This window comes from Galleria mellonella, unplaced genomic scaffold (assembly GCF_026898425.1).
Source record: "Galleria mellonella isolate WM207_F2 unplaced genomic scaffold, CSIRO_AGI_GalMel_v1 utg28, whole genome shotgun sequence".
Classification (NCBI taxonomy): Eukaryota; Metazoa; Arthropoda; class Insecta; order Lepidoptera; family Pyralidae; genus Galleria; species Galleria mellonella.
In genome coordinates this window covers 2,770,069-2,797,962 of record NW_026442064.1, presented here as the reverse complement: position 1 = coordinate 2,797,962, position 27,894 = coordinate 2,770,069, and the positions used below count along the sequence as shown (strand labels likewise).

Sequence of the window (27,894 nt, the reverse complement as noted above, 5' to 3'; positions counted from 1 at the left end):
AGGAATGGCAACGCATGGTGGGTATCATGGGCGAAACAGTATACTCTGTTATGTCCATGGTACTGCTCATGTCTATAGGCGACGGTTACCACTTTCCATCAGGTGGGCCGTTAGGTTGTTTGTCATTTTAAGTTGTGTGTATATATATATATATATACCCATTCTTAAACATCATCTCACACGCATATATTATTTATTTTTTTTATAACATTGGAGGCAAATTAGCATGCGGCTCACCTGATGGTAAGTGACTACCGTCGCTTATGATCACACCAGAGGCATTGCAGATGTGCCGCCGCCCTTATATTAGAAAACCATAGTTTTTATTATATTTATTAGTAGGTAACATTTTGTAACAAAGTATTGAAGAGTGGCGCCCCCTGGTACAGACATTTTAGTAGGATTTATTAATGTCAATTGTATCACTGGAATAAATACCTTATGATTTTTCTTATTAGAGTCATTGTCAAACATACGGTGTGCAACATTATATACAAATCTGCCAACAAATATGTCCAATGTTTGTGAATTTTTGTATAAGTTGTGTACTTATACAACCTGTATGTGTTTTAGTGTCCAATTTTATATATTTTATTATGGTTGGATTAAAATTTACGCTATAATTCTATCTCGTCAGACTGAAAAGCTCCAGACCTCTAAACAAGCGGCAAACTAATCTATTGATAGAATCGGTACCGCTAGCGACTTCATGACAGTTCTGTCATTCATGACAGGATTGTCATGAAGTCTAGCGGCGACGTCGGATATCTCATTCTTTCTCATGCGAGTGCTGTAATGGTTCTGTTGTTAGTTTTCTTTGCTACTTGTCAAGAGAGGTCTGAAAGGAATGTTAGTTTGTCCGGGAATATCTGCATGTAATTATAAAACAAAACTCGTGTATGGGCTAATGAGAGTAGGAGCTCGGTACTGTGTTAAAATAATATACGTGAAATTTTATATTTTTTTAATTGCTTCTTATTAGAACATTGAATTGTGATTGACTATTGTGACATAAATATTTTTTTAAATTCGAAATACAAATTGTGAAATAATCTAGTACCGATGTTTTTGGTAGTAAGGTGGTGGTTGGTAATGTATGGTTTGGTACCGACAGACCGACTCTAGGCAAGTGGTAACAAGTCTTGCTAAATATGTTTACGCTACCACACTATTTGTCGGATGAAGGCATTTTTTAGTTGACAAAAATGGATGACTTACACCGATGGAGCACCAGTGAGAGGATAGGTGAATGTGCGGTCAAGTCATTTGGATCATTGTGACCTGTAAAATTTTGCTTCTTGGAGGGACCACATGGAGGTCGATCTGACAGAGTGTGTTACAGTACGAGGAGGAAATAGTGGCGGAATTATACATTTAACCGCCAGTTTATTTAGCCCAGTTTACAATTATATTCATTGTAATTTTTTTATTAATGAAATTGTAACTTTATAAAAAAAAATGGTTTTTGCCTTTCTCAGCTAGCTGGTAAATTCGCCATTGGAGTTATTACTAATAGTCACTCGCCTGTCGGATATTGATCTTTTTATTCTTTTTCATGAGCGTGGTAGCGTAAACGGATCTATAGGTCTAATTGTAGATCATGTCCCACTTGTCTAGAGAGTGCTGTGTTGATTAACTCAAAATTTTTGGTTTTATAATATGCGGTCTGTTAGTAGGCAGCCAATGTTTAGATTATTTGAATGCTTTACTTGTAAACCTAATTACGTAGTACCCAGTTTGTTAGACCAGTACTTTTTGATACTATGTTTATTATTGTATTAATGAAATGTTGGAAAATAAAAAACATATTTGATTTATTAACTATTTTATTTCACCTTAGTATAAACAATGACACATTTAAAAAAAACGTCAAAGTTATTATCAACTCAATAGTAATTTCAACATGGCATAATAAGAGATGCATATAATGTTTCCTTATATAAAGTAATTTAAAGGCAATTTATAATTAGTATGTAATCAGAGAATGGACGTCTTTGCCTCAATTTTTAAAACTCTTAAAAATAGATACTTTTTTTCAAAATAGGAATGCTAAAGGCCTGTTCCATAAACAATATGGAGGCCTTTAAATATTATCTATTAATTGGAAAAAAAAATGGTAGCTTATATTTCATACAACGCTTAGAATGTGTGAAAAGCAATATCGAGTCTACATAAGGATTGAACATTTAAGTAATTTAGCTAATCTCACTTATTTTTAAATACTCTGCGCGTTGTAGCATATATATTAAAATTTACTTATTGCGAATCAGGCCTAAGTATTTGAATTTCGATTTAACATCAATACATTTATATATCGAATAGTTTTTATTAATAAAAAAAAGGTATGCAAAAAATAGGTTTTAATAGATACTCGAAATCACATTTGGTATTTAATAAATATTACAACATATCGTGAGATTATACCCATGTAGCTAAAGCTGGCGATTGACCGTTATTTTTGAACATAAAGTAACATATTGCTAATTGCAGATTAGCTGTTTCAAGTGCACATTGTTCAGTAAACAAGTAGATATTGTTTTACAAAAGGAAAATTTGTGCAAAACCGGTTATTTTGCTATAAAAACTAAACAACTAAATAAATTGATTCCGATAAAATTTGTATGGTACCAATCTGTAAGTCTTATCAGATAAAATGATATACTTTCAGATAAAAAAAGAATTATCCACATCGGTTTATATTTTTTTTTATTTAACTTCATACATGAAAAAAATCAGAAAAGGCAAATTAACAAAAAAAAAATGGCGGACATTACACCTGAAGGCGTTCTCTAACTTGTCAACAATGGAGCATACAGAAGTGTTTGAAGGTTGGTAAGTATTTTAAAATAAAAGGGAACTATATAAAAACACATGCAATAATATATATTATATAGATAAATGAATAAATATACATAAATAGATATAATTAAAAACAATTTTACATAATTTTATACGAGATTGTATTTAAATTAAAAAAATAAAGCAGTTCTGAGGTAAGAAACATAAAATAAACCACAGACCTAACTTGTTACATGTAAGTTGTAATTTGTTCGTGTCACGGGCAAACGATCGCTATCAGAATTGTAGTGTGATGGTGAGACTGCTCACTACACCTAATTTAAAAGGCGGCTGTACCGCTACCGGTGATGATTTAGGACGGTGCTTCCTAACGTCCACGCCCCCCAGGGGGGGCAATTTGATAGTTAAGGGGGGGAAGGGAATTAAAAAATGGACTCGAAGTGATTTTAACCCTCTTGCTCCGAGCCATTTAAATGCAATGTTATGAGTTGATATCAATGCCAAACTTAACAAAAAAAAAGTAAATAAAAAAATTTCTGTAAATATTTATTAGCTTTAATTTCGTTGGACGTTACCAAAATATCAACTGGGCGATTAGAGTTGTCAAGTAAACTTTGTCGTAAAGTAAAATTATGTATGGGGACATAAAAATTTTAGAAATGCTCAAGTGGGACATGGCCTAAAAAAATATTGGGAAACACTAGGAGTTTCTCCTCAGAATCGCATTCAGGGATTAATAGCATGCTGCAGCATGTTCAGGAGGCGGACAAGCGATCGCTATCGGAGCCAGAGGCCGGCTTCTCTAAGAACTTATTTAAGGGGGTTTAAATAAGCATGCGACTCGCCTGATGGTTATCACAGACCACTTCAAGACCTTTTAGATACCTCTAAAATGTGATACCATCTTTTTAGTATTAGCAATCGTTAAAGATGTATGTAAACTATGTCAATGCAGCTCAGCCTTTATTAAGACTGTCTGATTATGGGGAAAGGGGTTGTTAGTAAATGGGCTTTAACAGATCCCTTGCTAGCAATATACCTATCAGGTGGATCTCTACGCGGTTTCCTCTGAAAACCATAGTGGTTAATTCTTGAATTCATCACGATGGGCACTGAACAGCTTTCATTGACATCTATCATCCCTCATTGGTGCCCCGCCAGTGTATGGCGATAGTGCAGGCTACTACTATTCCATTAGCACCCATTAAGAAAATCTCTCTCTTACTCTCTCGCTCTTTCTTACTATAACGAATGTACAATCTTTACATCTCTTTCTAAATACCGAACTGAAATTATAAAATAAATATTATTTATATAAACAATTTTTAATAATCTAAACTTACTGTAAAGAAATTGTTTAAGACAGTGTCTTTCAAAGGTCGATACCCAACCCCATGGGGTTTTTTTTGTTTTGATGGGTGAAAATGGTATGGTAACCCCGCCTTCGCTAACGGGATACGCTGGCGGAGCACCAGTGAAGGGTGATAGATGAGAATGAAAACAGGCCAGTTAGCCCGTCATGATGAATTCATTAGGAATTAACCATGATAGTTTCCAGGGGGAGCCGCGAGGAGGTCGACTTGGTTGGGTATATTGCTAGCAATAGGATTCTCAGTTTCCATTATTAACAATGCCTTTTCCCCCACCCCATGGGGGTCACGTAGGGTCAAGACTTTAAATATTTTATTACATGGAGTTTTTCACTTACTAAACTGCAGAGAAAGTAAAATAAAGAAGAGAACAAGAGCTATAATGTAGAACCAGGTAAGTTAAGACTTTAGTTCACTATCTCATGTTTGTTTGATAAGCAAAAATTGCAATAGGAGACGATTAACTTGACTAGATCTTTTTCAACCGACTTCTAAAACAAGAAGTAATGTTTATTACCTCATAACTTCGTCAGTAATAAACTGATTTGGAATATTCTTTTTTTATCTGAAATGATGTACTTACAGAGTGATCAGAAAAAAAAATTAGACTCTATTAATGAATACTAACAGCAGTTTAAGTTAATTGACATACCTACTTTATATTCACATGATACATACGCTTTTAGTGTGCGGGAATCGAATCCGCAACCATTGAAGTTGGTCAGTGTATGAAATTGCTACGCCAGCAAGGTTGTATTACAGTGTTATGTTTGATCCATTTTCTACGTTTGAGGAAAATTGTTTAGTTTCATAAAATATATACTCATATTAAAGTTTAATATATTTATTTCATTACAAATTACACTAGGACACAATGCTAGGCTCGGCCCTTGCCACACTGAATTAGTGTGATCAGCGAAACGTGAGCAATAAATAGGGCATAAGTCGAGTAATGCCTCTGACCACCTCGTCTAGGAATACAATCGTGATCATACTACTCTTTGAAAGAAATGGGTAAATTAGCAGTAACAAAAAAAAAATGTTGAATACATAAAATTTATTTAAAACTAGCTGCATTCCATGGTTTTCCCTGCGAGTACATAAAGTACTCTATCTGTCAATCACAGTCTAAGTTCAAAACTGACAAATTATTACTATAAGCAAATAATTATTTTCGTCCATAAAATATACCTTTTTTTTTTTTAACTATTCGAAAACCTTTAGGAGCCCATATTTTACAACATAGTTAATCTATATAATTAAATAACGCACCATCCATTTTCGATCGCAAAAAATACTTTTACAATACGCAATATAAAAAATAATGTACGCTTAGACAATATATATGTATATATATATATTATATATTTAACAGAATGTATAATTTTACAACACAATTTTATTACATTAATATAATTTTATAATAACATCTATCTATTTTGTTTTCAATAACAATTCAAAATATATTTATCCCTCTCACTTATAAACGTCAAAGAAATTTAATAGAACGTCAATATTTTTTGTGTGTATTTTAAAGTAAATAACACATTATTTTTTGGTGTCGATTCTGAGGTGGTATTTCTCTAAACTAATTTACAAAAGAAATATATTAATTTGACAGTTTCTCAAAATTACTGTTTCGTGAACTAACATAAATTAAATTTACAATAATTTTCAATTAAATTTATTAGAAATTTAGCTCATATTATCTATTTTTAGAGAAATGGCTCAGTATCGATATGCCGTTGCCTGTTGAACAGCGCAATTTTATAAGCATGGGGGCCATTATGTTTTAAATGCAATATACAATTTTTAGGCGGCAAAATAGGTGTTGCCAGCTATCTAAATTGTAGCCAACTTGAAAAATTTTTACAATACAAAACGGCTGGCTGTTTGCGACGGATCAACGGTCAGATAGTTTGCTATTGCGATACATTTTTTAATGGGATAAAATTGGAATGATGAATGACCTGTCATCCCTCACTGATATCCATTTAAGCCGATAGTACAAGCATGATTATTGATCTACTTTCATTTTAAAAAAGACACTCTGTAGTAGAATGTTATGGTACTATTGAAAGTTCAAAATATAGTCAAGACTTCGTATAATTTCATTTGATCCATAGCAGCTTGCCATATTGCATTGCGGCGAAATAATTTGTCTTTCACATTTAAATATACACGTCTATATCAAATCAAATTTAATATTACCAACACTCTGTGGATTTTTTGTATATTTATTTATTATTCATTGCAACACTTTCGTTCCGCCATAATACAGAACAGTTTGTATTATGAATTTGTATTTTGTATTACAGCGAAATAATTTCACATTCACATTTATACATACACGTATATATATATATATATATATATATATATATATATATATATATATATATATATATATATATATATATATATATATATATATACACGATCAAATGTAACACTTATGAAACACTCAGTGCATGTTTTCATAGATTTAATTCATCCCGACAGCAGTATTAATATATACACAGTACTTAAAACTATTATGAACTCATTTTTTTTTATCATACATTGTCACCAATGAACATTCCCCTCACTTATAAACGCTATTTCTTGTGTGTGTGTGTGTGTGTGTGTGTTTTTTTAATTAAATTCATATTAAATCTCAAACGAGTCTTACAGAGTAGCGAGTTTTTTAATTTTTATAAGTAAGGGGGCATAATAATGCAAATTAAAGTTTGTATGCAAAAGTTGTGATTGGATCATGCCACACAGTAACATATTGTTGTTTGTTTGTTAAAAGCACTATTCACACATATCTGGATCAGAGTCGAGGCAGTGACGAGAAAAAACTGGTATAGTTTCGTGTCAAACATTATCGGGCTGTCAGTAGGTACATAGATTATAAATTAAATAAATGATTTGGAGTATGTTCATGCACATGCCCTTACAGCTGCTTAGAAAGGTATGAAAGGTATAGTATATATATATATATATATATATATATATATATATATATATATATATATATATATATATATAAGATATCTTTATTCATTTCGATCGGGTGTTTTAATCCAATATTGTATATTGCATTGGTTATTGGGACAATATATAGTTGTTGTAACTATAATATATTCCTTTCAGACCCAAGATTATTTTTCTTTCAGATTAAATATATTCTCGTGTTTGGAAGCCAAGCCATCTCGCCGGCACGCACGAGACTACTGCACCACCTAACCGCTAAAATGATTTCTTATTGGCTGGTTTAGAATCTCGCTATCATGTTATTTCAGCTTCGTGCGTAAAAATGAATTGCGCGCGGTTTTAGAATTTGTTAAAGTTACAACTCACGCCCGTATCGTTCAGGTCTGAAAGGGATATAAATATTGCTATAATTATATTACCCAAACTCATACTAAAAGAGAATAATAACGACAGATTTACATATCAATGTATAAATGATGAAGTATTGTTTCTTTAGGACCATAAGCATTTCAGTGACATGAGTAATCGATGGCACATATTTGATGGGATACATAGCTCGAACGAGCAGGAACTTGGAAAGACTCGGAGTTGTGTGAATGGTGCTCAAAGTCGAATTTTTTATAAGACTGTCATCTGATTGGACATAATTGGGAAATATTTCACACAGCTATATTATATTAATAGTGACGTACATAAGTATATATGAGTGCGATGTTGAAAGGTTTACACCTACATTTATAATTAACATTTATGCATACGAAAATATATTTAATAAACTTACAGTGGATTAAAACTAATAATTAAATGTTTGCTATAATAACGCGTTCTAGGAACGACATTGTACCCTCAGTTTAAGGAGTATATTGCACTATTAAACATATAGGATTATATGTACTATAGTCACAGATGATGAGAAATTAAGAAAGTGTGGCGTATCTCCTTTTACATGGGAGGTGATAGCGATGTTTTATAATACGTGGATACGGCCCGAGGACCCCATTTCCAGTACAGAACCTTTGAATTTTTTAGGTCCACGTTTCGATGCTATAAAAATGTCACTGGCTGAGTTTGAGCAGGGTAAATAAAGCTGTTGTACATAAATGGCAGTGATAAGGTCTCACAGCCACATTGCTAGCAATATATTGTATTTATTTTCCACTTAATTGCACATAGTAAAATAAATAAAAAATACAGTCAATATTAATGAGAAGTGATACAAAACACGGCATTATCGCTAAGCAATCTCTTCCAGACAACCTTTGGGTAGAGGACATTAAGAAAAAGACGAAGGATAGACGGCGCACTATCATACAAATACAAACACACACACACACATCCATACATATTTAATATGCCGAATTTAATAGATGTTTTGAAGCTAGTAAGAGTTTAAGCGCACCAAATAGAGGTAGGCAGAGAGTTCCATAGGCGAACTGCCTGAACAGTAAAGGATTTAGAATAAAAGGACGAAGAATGAGCGGGAAATTTGAGTCGGAGGTTATTGACACTGCGTAAAGTATGATCATTAGGCTCACAGCCTAATATATCCTAACAGGTCTTATTTTTAATGGATGAAAATGAAGTAGTTACCCTGCTTGGGCTTTTGCTTAATACTGCCTAGCACTAGTGAACAATAACAGATGATGAAATTAGTTCATCATCGACCGCCATGTGGTACCCCCTGGAAACTATCGTGGTTAATTATTGTGGAATTCATCACGATGGGCTAATGGAGATGCTTCATCTTCATCTATCATTCTTCACTAGTAACCAGGCGGGGTAATGATTTGATGTTGGTGGGGGGCAATGGGATTGTTAGAAATTGGGTCTAGTAGTCACATTGCTAGCTATATACACTAATCAGCCCGATCTTAATACCGGCTGGCTTTTTTTTATACGACCTAGAATGGCAAACAAGCTGACGGCCCACCTGATGGGAAGTGGAAACCTTCGCTTATAGATATGAGCAGTACCATGGAGCTAACAGTACACACACATACTGTTTCGTCCATGATACCCCCCATGCGTTGTCTTAAATCCTTCAATAGCAGAGGGCGCCACACTCACTTAATACTACTAAATTGTACAAGAAGACAATTTAATTATATTGAAAGTTGTTCAATTGAAATTTGAACTCACATTTAATAGTACAATATCACTATACGTAAATAAAAAAAAAAAAAAATTGCCATAACTAAAAAATATACGTGAAACTTAAGATATAATAATGAAATCAGATTTATATACGTGCGATAGTATCTGTACGTTGTACATGTCAGTGTGGGGTTCGCTGTACTGTACAATAAGAATAAATCTCGTATAAACTCACGTAATGTACAATTTGGAGGGACGAAAGGTTGTATGTCCACAACTTGGCTTCTCATATAGAATTGAACTGTAGCATGAAAGGATGTCTCTGTGTGTCTCCAAACTGCAACGAGCTGGAATGTGAGAACCAGTAGTTTAGTTTTTTTCTACGCAACTTAGAATAGCAAACAAGCTGACGGCCCACCTGATGGAAAGTGGTAACCGTCGCCTATAGACATAAGTAGTAACATGGACATAACAGAGTATAATGTTTTAGACTAACAGATGTATTGAGTTTTTTATGCAACTTAGAATAGCAAACAAGCTGACGGCCTACCTGATGGAAATTGATAACTGTCGCCAATAGACATAAGTAGTAACATGGACATAATAGAGTATACTGTTTCAGACTACTTTAACGGAGAACCGTTTTAACTAGGGTGCACTATATTTTTAACCGACTTCAAAAAAGTAGATTCTCAATTTGGTTGTATCTTTATAATATTGTGTGTAACATACCATAGCTATGTTAATTATAAAGTGATTTAGAAAATTATTATACTTTAAGATTGGTCATTCTACGTTGTTAGGTTAAAGATATGGTCTAAAAAAGAGCTGGCTGGAAGAGAATACATGAATGAACCACTTTTAAAGACAAAAGGAAACAATTAAAAAAAAAAAACTTAAGTATTCTAATTAATTGAACTCACGGGATATTTAATTGTTGAGCCAGTCCCACGAGTCGTCGTCGCTCTTCTTCTTAATGGTGATGCTCTTGATGTCCGGCGGGGGGCTGGACACGCCCACCTGGGAGAGGTCGCGCGCGTCCAAGTTGTTGCGGGTCGTCACGGACTCCTTCCACGGCTGGGTCTGTTCATTCCTGTTTACGCATTTCCATAAGAGCCAAGTTCAAATAGTCTACCACTACATAAACTATTTATTTAATAAATCAAATATATTAAGAGGATGTAGGAACGTTTTCGTTTGAAAATTTTTTACTAAATTACTTATACTAAAGAAATAAACATACATATACGCGTACACGCACACACATACAGACGGACAGACAGACAGAGACATAAATAGACAGACAGACAAACAAATAAACAGACAGATTAATATAATGTGCTCAGAGGAATTGTTCAATATGATGCCCACGGCCACTTTCTACCATCTTACAGCTCTCTAACGACAGGGAGATCACACCTATATCTTAGAATCTAGATGGTTACATACAGAGCGGTTTCAGATATGTTTCCTTCTACGAACGTTCAGGTTATGGAATGAGCCCTGTCGAGGTTTTTCCAAGAGACTAAAGAATGAGGTTCTTCAAAAAAAGGGATAAAGAGGTTTCTTCAGAGTCGCGTAATGTCTCTGGTATTGCAGGGGTTCATAGGCTACGGTAACCGTTTACCATCAAGTGGGCCGTATGCTTGTTTGACACCTCAGTGGTATAAAAAAATATTATATTAATTGTACACATTTTCCTGTACAATTTCTTTATAAAAATGCATATTGCGAAGTGAACTGCTTACGATGGGGTTGGTTTGTGACGTATACCTATTTTAATTGATTGAAAAATGGAATTCAGTATAGAAATATTAAAAAAACAAACAAAGAGATTAAGATAGATAAAGTGGGGCGACACGTTGACCCGGTACGTGAAGTGCTAAATTGGCAATTAATCAATCACATAATATAATAATATTGTTGACACTAATCACAGACCTACTAATACGTATTAACATCAAATGAGATGAAGTACGATAATTGACATGAAATTGTTATTGACAAATTTTTTTTTTAATAAGAATTGTTAATTTAATATTAAAGTATTTAAAATTTTGCATGCCTAATTGTGGCGATATATGTGGACTTAATATTATTTTATCTATCTGTATATTTACCATATTTCTTGCAAATAAATATTCATTCATTCATTCATTCAAATAATAAACATTTTTCTGAATGCACCGCACGCACTGACATAGATATTACTTCAAAGTGCACACCCTACATCCTTATTACAGAACCCTATTATTACCCTTATTACCCCACATCCTTATTACAGAACCCTATTATTGTCACCCTTATTACCCCACATCCTTATTACAGAACCTTATTATTACCCTTATTACCCTACATCCTTATTACAGAACCCTATTATTACCCTTATTACCCTACATCCTTATTACAGAACCCTATTATTGTCACCCTTATTACCCTACATCCTTATTACAGAACCCTATTATTACCCTTATTACCCTACATCCTTATTACAGAACCCTATTATTGTCACCTTTATTACCCCACATCCTTATTACAGAACCCTATTATTGTCACCCTTATTACCCCACATTCTTTTAACTTATAACCTCTTTAAGAAAAGGGATGTTAGTAATAGACCTTTAAAAGTTCCATTGCTAACAATATACCATTATCAGGTTGGCCTCCAGGCAGTTTTGCTTGGAAACCATTGTGTTCGATTTATTGTTAAATTCGTCACGGTGGGCTAACTAACCTGGAGGTCTACTATGAAATAGAATTCTGAACTTTCAGACTCAATTTAGTGTTTTTGTAGTGTTAGTGTTCATATCAAAATCAGCAAAATATAATGTATCGTACTAACCATTGCGAGTAAGGTTCGGAAGTGGAACTCTTCATAGCACCATAGCTCTGCGACTGATAGTGGCCGGAATTGCTTGCGCGACGCACATCCGGGGTGCCGCCGAGCGAGCTCCAGCCACTGCGGTTGTTCACCTGTGTGATGCGTCATCATGTACGTGTCAAGGAATGTATAAAATAACTAAATTTTAACCACCACTTCGTCTGCGTACCCGGGATATATTCACTGACCGGGTTATTTATTTATTTATTCATTAGTACATATATGTGTACATGGCGGACTTTATGCTAAAAGCATTCCCTCCCAGTCATCCATTGGGAAGTGTCAGAATACTCGAATGCGGTACTAGTAATGTTACAAAAAATGTGATAAATGAAGAAGCGCTCGACCGATTTTGTGCAAACTTCACATAAACCATCTACTAAATAGACCGAACAAAGCCTAAACATTTAGTTCGGATACGTGAGCCCGTACTTGAGTTATAAAATTACAACGAAAAGTGGCATTAATTTATATATATATATATATATATATATATATATATATATATATATATATATATAAATGCCTTGATTTTATTACCTTCTCAGAGACAGTGGATGCCATCTCGGACACCTTCTGGGTAGCGATACCTCCGTACCGCACCGCACTCTCAGTCGCGGAACGCGCCGCCTTACTCACCGACGATGTGAACATCGACCAGCCCTGCGAAATACAAACCACTAGATAACATACAGGTGTTAAAACGAAATGCATTCTTTGAAACTCGCTGTGTGGTCTCGACATGATGGGCTTATCTCTTCCTTTCGCGTGAGTGTCGTAAGAGTTGACTAAGACAACTTTATGGTCGAGCGGTGAGCAGCAGCGTCCCTCTTTTTTTTTTATACAACTTAGAATGGCAAACAAGCTGACGGTCCACCTGATGGAAAGTGGTAACCGTCGCCTATAGACATGAGCAGTACCATGGATATAACAGAGTATACTGTTTCGCCTATGATATCCCCCATGCGTTGCCACTCCTGAGGACTTAGGTGTTATTCCTCTGTACCCAGTAAATTCACGTCATATCCCACCCTTCAAACCGAAACACAGCCATGCAAACACAACTGCTGCACGGTTGAAACACGAATGGGACAGAGGTACCCAAGCAATCGACTTTTGTACAAAGTCTCCCTCTGGAAAATCTGGAATCACTAACAGCCAAACTGTGGTTGCCTTCCAAGCGCGGCGACTATTAGCAAAACTTCCTATATAGGGGAGACTTAAGCTCAGCAATGGACTGATAACCGCTGATTTAATGATTCCTTAAAACTAGTGCCTTTCAGAAAAAAAAATCCTAAAAATATTTATATTACTATAAATTATATATATACTTATGTCTATAGGCGACGGTTACCACTTTCCATCAGGTGGGTCGTCAACTTGTTTACCATTTTAGGTTACATAAAAAAAATAATTAATTAAAATTCTCGAAAATAAGTTTGTGTACTAAAAAGACATTAATTGTAGCAAAGCGAGTTATTTTAATTTAAAACAGAATTACTGAACCGATTTTGATAAATTTCTATGGGATCGATAAAAATAATTTTCCAAATCGGTTTACAGTTGATGGAGGTATGGGGTTAATAAACATAATAAAAAAATTAGAATCTAATCGAAAACGCCTGTCTCCCATTAGGGTAGGCAGAAACAATGGAACGCCAAATGCTTCGATTCAAACAAACCTCTTTCGCTTCTTCCACATTCATCAATCTTTTCATACACGCTCGCCGGTTACGGGTACTTTTAATTTGGCCCTTCTTCTGCACGTTGCCTATTTGGTCGATATACGTCCGTCTAGGGCGGCCCCTACCGACATCTCCATTCATTCTTGTTCGATAAATCTCTTTCGTAATTCTTCTTTCATCCATCCTCTCCAAATGGCCAAACCAACGCAACATTCCTTTTTCGATTTTTGTCACTACATCGTCTTTCAGTCCACACTTCTCTCTAATCACATTGTTTCTTACTCTATCTTTTAAAGTAATACCACACATACTTTTCAAAGCTCTCATCTTTGAAAAAATCAATCTGTAAATATATAAAATTTTTAACATGTCTCATAAATATATAGTACATTTTAACTGTATGGCCACCTGTATCATTATCAAGGGTTCGGGTCGTTCCGAAAGTAGCCGAGCGTTCCCGATTTAAGTTCGCGTAAGAATTTTATTCATGTCACTCAAAAAGAAAACTCGCCCCCTGTCACGTTGGACTCTTAATGTATACGATGTAATTTGGACATGTCAAAAACAGTCTACACATGTTTCTGACTACCCCTGCTGCTGACGACTTGTCCAACAGGCCTTTTATATATTTTGTTTTTTTTTTTTTATTTTATTTTATTTGGTTTACCTAATTATTATTATTATTTATGGATTATTAGGAATTATTGAGAGTTACTCGCTACTCCGTCTGTGTGACTGAGATATGTTTGTTGACCGAGAAATAATTATGTTCCATAAAAAAACCGATATCAATTGGGGCAAAACCATTTTATTTCGATTTAAAAACTAAATTACTAGACCGATTTCGATAAAATTTCTTTGGAATCAATCTGTAAGTATATCTTTTTAGATAAAAAAAAAGAATTTTCCAAGTCGGTTCACAGTTGATGGGTTTATGAGGTAACAAACTTAAAAAAACAAGCAAATTAAGCCTTCTATTTGAAGTCGGTTGAAAAGATATCTAAATGACAGTGAAACCAGTATCAAAATCGATCGCGTAGTTTAGTAGACGTAAGAGGAGAAACAGAGAGACGCGGATAGCGACTTTGTTAATACCATTTAGTGATAATACCAATAGGATGTAATGAAAATATAAATAAACTTTTAATTGATTCGACCATAACAATTAGTTGATGAATACTCAATGGTTAATAGAAATAAAAAATAGATTAATTGTCTGAACGTTCCAATTAGTTATTAATTTCACTTGGACGAGGATTTTTGCGATAATTTCAACAAATCTCAGTTAGGTTTTATAAAATTCTATTGAAATCCTTCAATCCACGGACGCAGTTACGTATCCAGAGAGAGACTGTACAATATGACTGTATGTACTGTGGAATATGACAGTGAATTTACAGGGTTCAGAGGAATAACACCTGAGTCCTCAGGAATGGCAACGCATGGGGGGTATCATGGGTGAAACAGTATACTCTGTTATGTCCATGGTACTGCTCATGTCTAGGTGACAGTTACTAATTTCCATCAGGTGGGCCGTCAGCTCGTTTGCCATTCTAAGTAGCATAAAAAAATCTTGTATATGACAAGTACACTTCAGTGCATTGTATAAATATTTGTGCATTTCTAATTATGGTAGACTTAACATTGGGTAGGTGTTATCTCAAAGCAGCTCGTCAGCTAAACAGAGGAATATGTAGGTGTGGTGCATTCATGAGATAAACATTGTGTATATGTACATATATATACACAAACACATACACACACATATATATACATATATATATGTATATATATATATATATATATATATATATATATATATATATATATATATATATATATATATATATATATATATATATATAAACAAAAAAATTAATAATAAAAAAAATATATGTTCACAATTGTAATGCCGATTCGGGTAGACAGAGGAATTTGTCGATGCCGTTGTGAACGTCTTCAGATACAGTCATATTTAATCGAAGATTTTAAAGTTTTTTTTTTTAATGGGTGATAATCAAATGGTAACCCCGCCTGTGCTATCGGTATACGCTGGCGAGACACCAGTGAGGAATGACAGGTGACGATGAAAGCAGGTCAGTTAGCCCATCGTGATGTATTCCATCAGAATATAATCTATTACAATAAACCACAACAGTTTCCAGGGGGAATCGTGTGGAGGTCGACCTGATAGGGTATATTGATAGTAATGGGGAAATTAGACCCCAATACTAACTATCCCTTTACCCCCAGATCTTAGAGTCTAACTTAGCAGGGAGTAACTAGCGCCTCCGGAACGAATATAATAAAGTATCTTTTACCCGTGACTTCGCCTGCGCGACTGGGATACGTTTATCGACGGGGATAAAAGTAGTCCATGTATACTAAAATTCACGTCTATAACTGTTCTTGGTGCCAACTCCACTGTACCACGTCTTTGCAAGCTGTTGAATGATTGCAAGCAACACTTGGATATTCACTTCGATACAGAAGGGGATTTCTATAGGAAAGCATTGCAGTTAATTTGAATAGCTAAAACTTATGTAAAGCAATAATCTATTGAATTTAAAAAAAAACTATACCTATGTCAAATACCTCAAGAGTTTGTTATGCCATGTTATTGTTTATTTGTTAATTAGCACGCTGTGTTCCCTTTAAAATGATTGTACTCGTACACTAAGTATAAACAGACAGTAATTTTAATATTAAATCTTATCAGTGTAACAATTGCTAGGAGACCAAATAAAGATAAAATAAAAAAAAAAATAACAGTGAACGCTTTATAGAAGTACCTCATTTGAACTAATTTCAATAAAACAGATTTCTTATTGGGAAAACTTATTTAAAGAAGTATAAAAATACTTACCGTCTGGAAAATATTTTTACTTATTTCTTTTACTAATTAAGCTGAGTAGAATGAATAAAATATAAAGAATGTTGCTTAAATAGAGGTTGCTAATATAGAGCGTTCACTGTAATAGTAAATTATATTGGGCGGAAGCAATATAAACTACTGCTTATCTTATCAATAGATTTCCAATTGTAATTCCAATAAATCGCTTTCACACAAAACAAAAGTAATGTGACCTGGTCAGAAACTGAATCGAAACTCACGTCAATTCACGAGAAAAGAAAGAAATAGGATCCTAAAGCTATATTTCTTGGATACTGCGATAACAATAAACAGCCGGTTACAGATTTGTAATACCTACTTAACTCTAGGGCTGCCACAAGAAATTGAGATGCTGTTTTTATTATATAATATATTAAACATATTTTAACAACAACATCAACATATTTTAACAGTCTTTTTTTTTTTTAATTGTCTATATGTTTATTGTATGATGCTTTTAATTCGATAAAAAGACAAAATTATGACAGCCATATAGTTAAAAAAAAAGATTTTATGTTATATTTAATTATATTAAAATTAGATTATTATTTTTATAATAAATTTAATTATATTAAAATTAGATTATTATTTTTATAATAAATTTAATTATAATTTAATTAACTTGTTGTTGTCATGTATAATTAATTATTAAGTTATTATAGCAAGTAAGTAAGCTGCCTTCGAAAATAATAAATAAACATATAAAAATTTATTTTTATTTATTTATTTATTTATTTATTTAACACTTTATTGCACCAACATAACAGGATTTGTTGAACAACTTTCAATACGTATAGTGTAGTACAAACAATAAATTTACCCTTCGTCGTAACGACTTCGATCGTTTAGCTTGTGTTTTTATTAATCTTTCCTTTTCCATTTTCACAAGTGTCTTCACAATTACGCACAAATAATATCACCTGTCACTTTCACAGATGGGATGAGTAAGGATGATCCCTATACAATGTTTAACAATTAACTGGAGCGTATGTGTATGTGATGCGCAGCGTGGACGCAAGTGATCACCGTTTGCGATGATGCTACGCTTCACGCGGTCGAGGTGCGGCGTCAGCATTTCTCCAGTACGCTCGTTTGCGTCACTATTGCATTTTTACACCAGGTCACCGTTTCAAATAGTGACGATAGGCATAACTAATATATCAAGGTTATAAAGTACGTGTTTGTTACAAAGATGATAAATAAATAATAATAACAATTTCGATCATGTCAGTATTTAATACAAAAATTGTATCATAATAGATATATTCGTTTAGGAGCTACGATGCTATAGACGGACACACAGACAGGTCAAATTTATAACGCCCCTCTTTTTGCGTGGAGGGTCAAAAACACTACGAACCGTGATAGTCACAATTACAGAGATAAATAATGTAAGCAGGAAAAAGCGCGCTCTTCTAAATATATATTGTACAATGTGGAATAAGGTATGACTTTGAAAAAGTTAAGCAGCGTTCATTTTAAAATTTTTTTTTTTTATACAACTTAGAATGGCAAACAAGCTGACGGCCCACCTGATGGAAAGTGGTAATCGTCGCCTATAGACATGAGCAGTAACACGGACATAACAGAGTATACTGTTTCGCCTATGATACCCCCCATGCGTTGCCATTCCTGAGGATTCAGGTGTTATTCCTCTGTACCCAGTAAATTTACGCCATATCCCACCCTTCAAACCGAAGCACAGCCATACAAACACAACTGCTTCATGGTAGAAACACGAAAAATTATTTTATTAGTAAGTATATCCTTTTAGATAAAAAAGAATTTTCCAAATAGATTTACAGTTGACTGAGTTATGAGGCAACAAACGTAAAATTAAAAAAATATAACCGATTTGAGTACCTTCTTTTTGAAATCACTTGAAAAAGGGTTTTAAAATATTGAATGCGCGTACAGAACACTTTAGTTCAAACAACAACGTATGAACGATGCAATGGGTGTCACAGTATATTCTGGGGGAATAAGACATAGTTTTTTTTTATGTGTGAAAATGGTATGGTAGCCCCGCCTGCGCTAATGGAATACGTTGGCGGGGCACCAGAGAAGGGTGATCGATGAGAATGAAAACAGGCTAGTTGGCCCATCATGATGAATTCATCAGGAATTAATCATGATAGTTTCCAGGAGGAACCGCGAGGAGGTCGACCTGGTTGGCTATATTGCTAGCAATGGGATTCTCAGTCTCCATTACTAACAATCCCTTTCCCCCCAATAAGACATAGTTATCATTTTTAATCAGATGGGCTAATTTATTTTATTTATTTTGTTATTTCTCAAAAGGGACGCTTTCAAAATAATTACAAGGTTAGTGCGAAGCGACGATAGTCGACTTCGAATTTTAAATAATTCTGGATTTTTATCGAAATTAAAATTAGCTAGTTATCCTCTTCACACTTTGTAAATATTGTATCTTCTGTTCTTGTTTATCATCGGCGACAATTGATGCGTAGACTAGAGACATCTATTAGACTGGGCGCTAACGCGTGTTTGAGAGGAGGTGAGGTCAAATAGCAGCGGGGGGCAGGGAGTATCCATACTGTAGTACTATTATTGATACCCGTACTGTGCTATTAGTCTCTTTATAGCCGTCGTAACTTCTAAACAAAAGGTTCGATTCGAATAATTTAAAGAGAAATTTTTGCTAGCTTGGATTTTATTTTCAACTTTTAATTTTTTGGAAATAAAATATAGCCCATATCTATTCGCTGATAACATAGCCTTCTATAGGTAAGAGTTTTTTAAATCAGTTAATTAGTTTTTGAGATTATTCATAACAAACAAACAAAATATTTTTTTTCTTATTTATCAACATCAAAATCATATCAACTGTTAACTGCCCATTGCTGAACTAGGTCTCCTCCTATTGGGGGGTATTTGCCAATAGTTGCCACGTTTGGCACGCGACCTGGCAAGCGCAGTTAGGCTTCAGTAAGCTTAAGGGAGACTTTGTACAAAAGTCAATTGCTTAGGTACCTCTGTCCCATTCGTGTTTTAACCGTGAAGCAGTTGTAATTGCATGGCTGTGTTTCGGTTTGATGGGTGGGATATGGCAGGAATTTACAGGGTACAGAGGAATAACACCTGAGTCCTCAGGAATGGCAACGCATGGGCGGGTATCATGGGCGAAAGAGTATACTCTGTTATGTCCATGGTACTGCTCATGTCTATAGGCGATGGTTACCACTTTCCATCAGGTGGGCCGTCAGCTTGTATGCCATTCTAAGTTGTATAAAAAAACGTTGTTGCCCATCCCTCGGTCTTTAAGTTCTTTTAGTCGTCTTGTTACGTCACCCACAGGAAAGGAATAGGTGGTCCATTCTATGTCGGGACCACACGGCGAGTTCTTCTATATAATAATAGTTAATTAGGTATGATCATGTCATGCAGAGATATGCAAGTCTAGTAGATCTACTTTTAAGCTAAATATAATGTAAAGGGAACGAGATCAACTATTATTATTTCCTATTATTATTTGACATAAAATTCTCTTTTACTCTCTTTATTTAGGTCAACAAACAGTAGACACAATAACAATATATATATATATATATATATATATATATATATATATATATATATATATATATATATAAATAATTTTAGTGTCACCAACGACGTTGGCCACCTGTTACTACAAAACAAAATATGCAAAACGGTTGTGTGCAACTACTTGTACAAGATCAAACATATACACATACATGAATGATAGAAATGTAAAGAGGTGCGTACCAGTGATCCATTCGAAATCAAAGAATTTCTAAATTGATTTTATAATATATTAAAAATTAATATACATTTACCAGCAATAAATAAGTAAATACAACATCAATAACAAAATATCATTCCTTCACCTCAAGTAGACCACTGAACTTAATTTGTATATTATCTAGTGTATTTGTTATTTAAATTTTTACTTTTCATAACTAATGGGGAAAAATGTTAGGACACTTGATACGACACGACGAACTTATGAACATTATAATAGAAGGTAAGATACAAGGAAGGAGGGGAAGAGGGAGACCGAGACATAGTTACATCAGGCAGATCAAGGAAGTAGTTGGTGTCGTGTCGTATCAAGAGGTGAAGAGGCTCGCTGAAAATCGTAGTGAGTGGCAAGAGCTCCACCGACAAGAGCGCAGCTCTTAAATGGATAGATAGATAGAACTAATGACATAGATTATTGTAATGTTAAATTTTAACAAAAAGTTATAATTGAAATAAAGTTTCTTAAATTGATGATTAATATTGTCTATACTAAAATTATTAGGAGCTAAAGCTATGTGAGTTTGGATGTTCGAGGTAATCTCCGGTACTAATGATCAATTTTTGAAAATCTTTTAATCGCTAGAAAGGTATATCATCCCTGAGTACTATAAACTACTTTTTGACTTTCCTAAATATATATTTTCAACTTAGATTATATAGATAGAGTATCTCCGTACAAATGCTTTGGAAAAAGCGAGTGGAAACTTTAATACAATTTTACGTGTATAAATAGTTATGAGTGATTCCTTTATAATTTCCATATTTATTACGTTTTATAATTTTTCCATCTTTTTAATGCGTAATTAATAATAATTTATTAAATAATACGTCAAGAGATTGTATGCGTAAGTATATAGAACACTGATAAAAAAAAACGAGTCAGCTAATTTGACAATTAGCTGACAAAACGTTGACCCGTTTTTGAGACTCGAATGCTTTATATATATATATATATATATATATATATATATAACTTAAGATTTAAATAATTAATTACAATAATATAATTGAAGAAAAGGGCATCGGAATAGTGAAGTATGTTTTAAATGACTAACCGTAGCTAACGATGCGAGCGTGTTGTCGACCATTTCGTTCCCGCTGTGTATGGGCGACATGGGCGTCGACTGGGACTGTTTGGGTGTGTTCCCGAAGCCGGTGTACCTTCCACTTCCGTACTCGCTACTGTTGACAAGTATATCATTATTAGCCGATTATAAAGTGTCATATGTCAAATTTCATTCAAATCGGTTCAACCGTTTATGCGTGATTTACTTATTTATTTATTTATATGCTTAGGTACATTCACTTTTAATACAGGTATTAGGTTATAGCAAAACAGTACATACTTCTTGACGGTGGACTTCTTGTTTAAAAAGATTAATTTAATTAATTACACTTAAATAGCTAAATAGATTTAAAATGGAGGACTGGATTGTTAGTAACAGGATCTAACAGTTCCATTGCTAACAATATCAGGTCGACTTCTACATGGTTTCTCTTGGAAACCATCTTGATTAATTCTTGTTGAATTTATAACGATGAGCCAAATGACTCGCTTTAATCTCCACGTGTCATCAGTAATTGGTGCTTCGACAGTGCAGGCGGGGTTAGCATTCCATCATTTAATAAAAAAAAAATACATACTGACAGGGGGAGAAGGAAGGAAGTGGTGTGTTAATTTGGACCTCCACGTGGTTTCACCTGAAAACCGCCGGCAACTTTTTTTTTGATGGGTGAAAGTGGTATGGTAACCCCGCTTGCGCTAACGGGATACGCTGACGGAGCACCAGTGAAGGGTGATAGATGAGAATGAAAACAGGCCAGTTAGCCCATCATGATGAATTCGTCAGGAATTAACCATGATAGTTTCTAGGGAGAACCGCGAGGAGGTCGACCTGGTTGGGTATATTGCTAGCAATGGGAATCTCAGTCTCCATTTTTAACAATCCTTTTCCCCCACTCCTAGTAAATTCATCATGACCAACTAACTAATTCAAAGTGATCCTCACCTATCATCATTCATCATGGTACCTTGCCAATGTATACCAATAGCGTAGGCGAGGTTACTATTCCATTATCACCTATAAAAATAAAATACGTACTGGTAACTTATATTGTTGTCAGATCCGCTGGTGTGGAATGTATTGTCTCCAGAAGAGTAGAAGTCCCTGGACTGGGTCCACTCGGCCGGCTTCTCCACTGTTTCAGGTTTATAGTCCGAGGGGCTCCAAGGTCGGCCTTCAGACAGGGCTGTTATCTGAAACAATAAATAAATAACATTATCTAAGACTTTGTTGATTCTATTTAATAATAATAATAGATAGATAGATAGATAATTTATTTACATTACTTACAGCACACAAATTACAATAAAAAAAAAACATACACGTAATACACAGCAAAAGAGACAAAAGAATAAAATAAAAAAAAGCACAAATAAAAAAAAATATATAATCTAACAATCTCCTTTGTTACCATTCCTCCATGCGTGTGCCATAGTAACACAAAATGGTCACAGCTCAGTTTATTGCTTTGCCCTTAAAAGAGCAAAACACTGATATTCTGCTGTGGCCAAGAGTCAGTCGCGAAACTTTTCATTAAAAATTTACAATAAAAAAAAAATATATATATATATAAATAAACTGCATTGTATGCTATCTCAGGCACCAGTCTCTCACAATTATATTTACAATTTGATTAATATAAGCATTGTATTTCACTGTAATGAATTGTGAAGAGAAATAAATCTATTTATTATTATTATTATTCCTTAAATTTTACTAAAATTCTCATCTCCCCTCTTAAGGAGAGGAGATGGCAACTAACCCCCGGCTTTATTATTTGATTAAAAACTTCAAAAAGGTGTTTATATATATACACTTGCCAAGTTCTTATGGCTTTTACAGTACACAAGGTCAGAGAGTATACCAATACTGATACTGCAAAATTAGTATATTTCAATTAAGTATCCCATAAAATAAGTTAGTAACTTATTTTATGGGATACTATTATGGGAGAAAACAGCATATATTCAGAATATTGTCATTTTAGAGAATTGTGTGATTCAAGCCATTTACTGTTTGGAAAATTGTGTTTCAATCAGAGAGAAATTTAAAATTTAACTATTACACTGTTTTGTCACTTTCTTTCAAATTGAGAAATTAACTCAAATGATTAAATTTTTAACAATTTGAGGTGAAAGGCAGCTCCAGTGGATGTTTCAAAAACCTATTATAAATTTTAATGACTTATCCCAAAAAAAACCTATTTAGTTTTTCTAAACAGTTCTTTTGAACAGCCAGTTCACTTATGCCTAATATTGAGCTTGTGAATATAACAGATTTTTTTTATACAAATCATAGTACTTGCTTATACCAGAGGAAGACTGTACAAAAGTCACTTGCTTGGGTACTTCTGTCCTATTCGTCATATAACTTCAACAGTTGTACACCGATTTAGAAAATTCTTTTTTTATCTAAAAGGATATACATACAGATTGATCCTACAGTAATTTTATCAAAATTGGTTCAGTAGTTTAGTTATTAAATCAAAATAACTGGTTTTTTCGAAATGAAAGTCGATTTTTTTTAGGAACACAATTTTCATGCATCAGGAATAAACCTATGCACACGCGATGTCCATAATGGATCGAATAATAATAGAAAAGATTTTTTTTTTATACTACTTAGAATGGCAAACAAGCTGACGGGCCACCTGATGGAAAGTGGCAACCATCGCCTATAGACATGAGCAGTACCATGGACATAAGAGAGTATACTTTTTTGCCCATGATACCCCTCATGCGTTGCCATTCCTGAGGACTCAGGTGTTATTCCTCTGTACCCTGTAAATTCACGCCATATCTCACCCTTCAAACCGAAACACAACCATGCAAACAACTACTTTACGGTTGAAACACGAACGGGACAGAGGTACCCAAGCAATCGACTTTTGTACAAAGTCTCTCTGGTAAACATTAATATTAATGAACTAACCTTTTGCCGGTACATGGCGGCTACTTTCGTGTTGTACTTTTGCGGTATAGTCATGCCGGTCTTGTAGTCAGGTTGGCTCTCGAAGAATTCCCGCGCTTTCGCGTTCCCACCCACCTGTCAAAATATTACTCTAATTAAAAATAATTTAATATCCACGGCAGACAATTTTTTTATGCAACCTAGAATGGCAAACAAGCTAACGGCCCACCTGATGGAAAGCGGTAACTGTCACTTATAGACATGAGCAGTGAGTACCCTTCATGCGTAGTCATTCCTGAGGAGTTCAGTATTTATCGGTACTTTGTAACCTAATTATACTGTACAATAATTTACGTCAACACCATATAAACTATTGTCCACTATTGAACATAAGCCTCCCCTTGGGGGGTTTCCAGTAGTTGCCACGCTTGGCAACTGCAGTTAGACATTGGAGATGTTTTAAGAGGGACACTACTTATTCCTCATATCTCGCTCTTCCTTAGTCACCTCTTACGACACCTACGGGAAAGTAAAGAGTGGCCTAATCTTTTGGGACCTACACGGCAATAACTTTACTGAACTAAGATATAATAGGATGTCTCGTCACTAATTTTGTCTGATGTCATGTCACTATTTCCTTTACAAGTATGACATATGGACTAATGAGTTATGGTGTTATGTTTGGAACAGTTTTGAGTGTAACATTTGTGTAACAACTGTAGAGTAGTGGATTTTTTGTATGTAAATACATTTTATTTTAGTTTACGTTAACATTTAATAATAGTTATATTTTTTTAATATAAGAAATATATCATATAATAAAAATAGTTATTGATAATCAATTCGCCATTGCTTAAAATTAAGTTCACTTTTGCTCACATTATTTCTAATATTTGTTTTAATATTCTACTGTTACTGTATTTCAGAGTGCAATAAAGACTATACGAAGTTTTATTACCTATATATACAATTTACTAGTATATATATATATATATATATATATATATATATATATATATATATATATATATATATATATATATATATATATATATATATACACTAGAAACATTTATAGCATCTTTTTTAAACAACTTCAAAAGGAAAAGATTCTCAGCTCTGTTGTATTTAATGTTTGTTATTTCACAACTCATTTATAAACCGATTTTTAAAAATTCTGTTTTTTTACCTGTAATTTTATCAAAATCAGTTAATAATTTACTTATAAATCAAAATAACTAATTTTACTACAATTAAAGTCGCTGTTTTTTAGTGGAACAAAATCTTAAGTTACTAAGGTAAATAAGATTAATTCGCAATATGCATACAATATAAATATAGGTGCTTAAATTTATGCGATATATCATTTCTTGCAATGAAGGCATGATACAGTCATTAATTGTCCACTGCTGAACATAAGTCTCCCCCATACCTCAGTTGGTAGCAGTTGCTATGCTTGGCAGGTGGATTGGCAACGGCAATTAGGCATTCGGGATGTTTTAAGAGAAACACTTCTGCCCATCACTCGTTCTCCCTTAGTTGCTACTTACGACACCCACGGGAAAGAAAGAGGCAGATCATTCTGCTGCCAGGGCCACACAGCACACAATGTGGGACAATTCCACAATGCAACTTAACAAAATTATCATTTTTATTAAGCAGATTATCATAGGTAATGCCCAGGTAATGACAGCAACAAAATCAGTACAAATAAGTAGCTAAGCTCTACGTTTACGTAAGCAAACATTACGGATAGATCATTGCAATTTTTGTGAGGGCCATGGTGCTGTTCATGATGGTTACCATTTTCCATCACACTGTCAAGTTTTTGCCATTCTGTGCCATAAAAAATAATACATAATAGAAATCAGAACAATAGTGAGTCATTAGCGATCAGTTCGCCATAAGCTTAAAATTGTATAAACAAATCACATTTCAATAAATACTGTCGCTTCACTATCTCAGACACGCTCAGTGCATTTCATTATCATATTTTGTAATGCCGGAAACATATCTAAATTATTCAGTGGCACAAATAATACATAAATAATGATAATTTAAGATTTGAGAAGTATTATTAAAGTTTATAAATCGTATATTAATATATCTATTTATTATGTGTTTCCTACATATAATATACAAAATATTTACAGCTATTGAACTGTCTTGTCTCTTTCTTTCATGCTAAATTGTTAATTTAAAACAAAATGACACAACAGCCATCATTATTGTATCAGCCGACAACAGTACAATAGTTAAAATAGGTCAGTAATCAGTTTTAGTTTTTAAGATTAAGGAAGTAGGTCTAAATAAATAAAAATCTTATGTCATATAGTTCATGCACTGTTTGTGACCGTTCAACTGATTTTAATGCAATTTGAAAGATAAGATCATTTTTAAAGAAAAGAAGAGAATTTTTAAATAAAGAAAATACTGTGGATTGTTAATCAACATCTCCTTGACGTAGACAATGTAATAATTTTATTTTAACCAATATCAATGATATGTTAAATTCATAAATATGCACTTATCCTCATGTAAAATACAAAGAAATTGTGTATGAAATATAAAAGCTACTAAATAGAAATGTACTGATAATAATATTAAAAAAAAAAGTAAGAAAAAACTGCATACATAATTTTAAAAAGTAAAATTTTGTAACTATGTTTCAGTTCTTATTACTATTTACTGCTCCTTTACTTCCTTTCTGGTTTTGTGAGACAAACAACTTTCAGTTTGCCAATTTTATATCTCTTTTTGTAGTTAGATGTGTCTTATGTCCTTTTCTATACAATACAGTAAATAAAGATAAACCATTGTTCCTATTACACCACTATGTGAAGGTTACCTACTGTATATTACAATTTGTAGTTTCAAGATGTTTAAATATAAGTTGCATAAATTGTAATACTTTGGCATATAGCTAAACAAACATGATAACATTATAAGTGTGTCCATATTGCCACATGAATAGAGAACAGTGACAAAATTACAGAATGTAACATAAGTTTACCATCATCTTCTCCAGCTCGATATCTTTCCATTTGTCCATTGTGACTGATCGTACGAAGGACAAGTGCACGCCAAGGCTGCGGTGAACGCCAGAACACTCCAGGCATATCCATATGCCGTAGGTCACGGACACCCATTGAGGATTCAGCGTCCCACACTCGAAACATTTCTGTCAGGAAATTGGACGATTTTAGATAATATTTCATACACATACGGAGCTGATATTTGCAATGTTACTTACATGGTTCTCGTCTATAGTTCTAATAGAGTTTAGTTTGCGACGGGTTCGTGGCGAAGCCATCTCTGCTGTTGGTGAAAGTCACAAAACTTATTGTTGAAGATATTTTATAAGAAATTCGCTCGCGCATAAGCATTCGCGTTGCGAGCGAACGAAATCGAACAGTAAACGAAAAAGTCACAA

At 33.9% G+C, this 27,894-nt stretch overlaps 1 protein-coding gene across 1 annotated transcript; it reads right to left on the bottom strand.

Moving 5' to 3' along the window:
- Window positions 1–157: 157 nt before the first annotated feature.
- On the bottom strand, window positions 158–27,894 carry LOC113516857 (ADP-ribosylation factor GTPase-activating protein 1). Its single transcript, XM_052895447.1, has 9 exons — window positions 27,715–27,894; window positions 27,475–27,642; window positions 24,483–24,596; window positions 22,590–22,744; window positions 21,543–21,669; window positions 12,664–12,786; window positions 12,085–12,215; window positions 10,166–10,335; window positions 158–9,589 (listed from the first exon to the last, which is right to left on the bottom strand). Exons 1-8 carry the CDS (start codon window positions 27,772–27,774, stop codon window positions 10,173–10,175), a joined length of 1,041 nt encoding a protein of 346 aa, XP_052751407.1. The 5' UTR covers window positions 27,775–27,894; the 3' UTR covers window positions 158–9,589; window positions 10,166–10,172.

Bases quoted from the DNA above. Each gene is read 5' to 3' on its own strand.
- LOC113516857 (XM_052895447.1), bottom strand. From the start codon at position 27,774: ATGGCTTCGCCACGAACCCGTCGCAAACTAAACTCTATTAGAACTATA. The intron at 24,597-27,474 runs GTAAACTTATGT...ATATTTTGACAG, and splicing joins TCGAGCTGGAGAAGATGATG to GTGGGTGGGAACGCGAAAGC. The intron at 21,670-22,589 runs GTACGTATTTTA...ACTTGTCAACAG, and splicing joins GACAACAATATAAGTTACCA to TAGCGAGTACGGAAGTGGAA.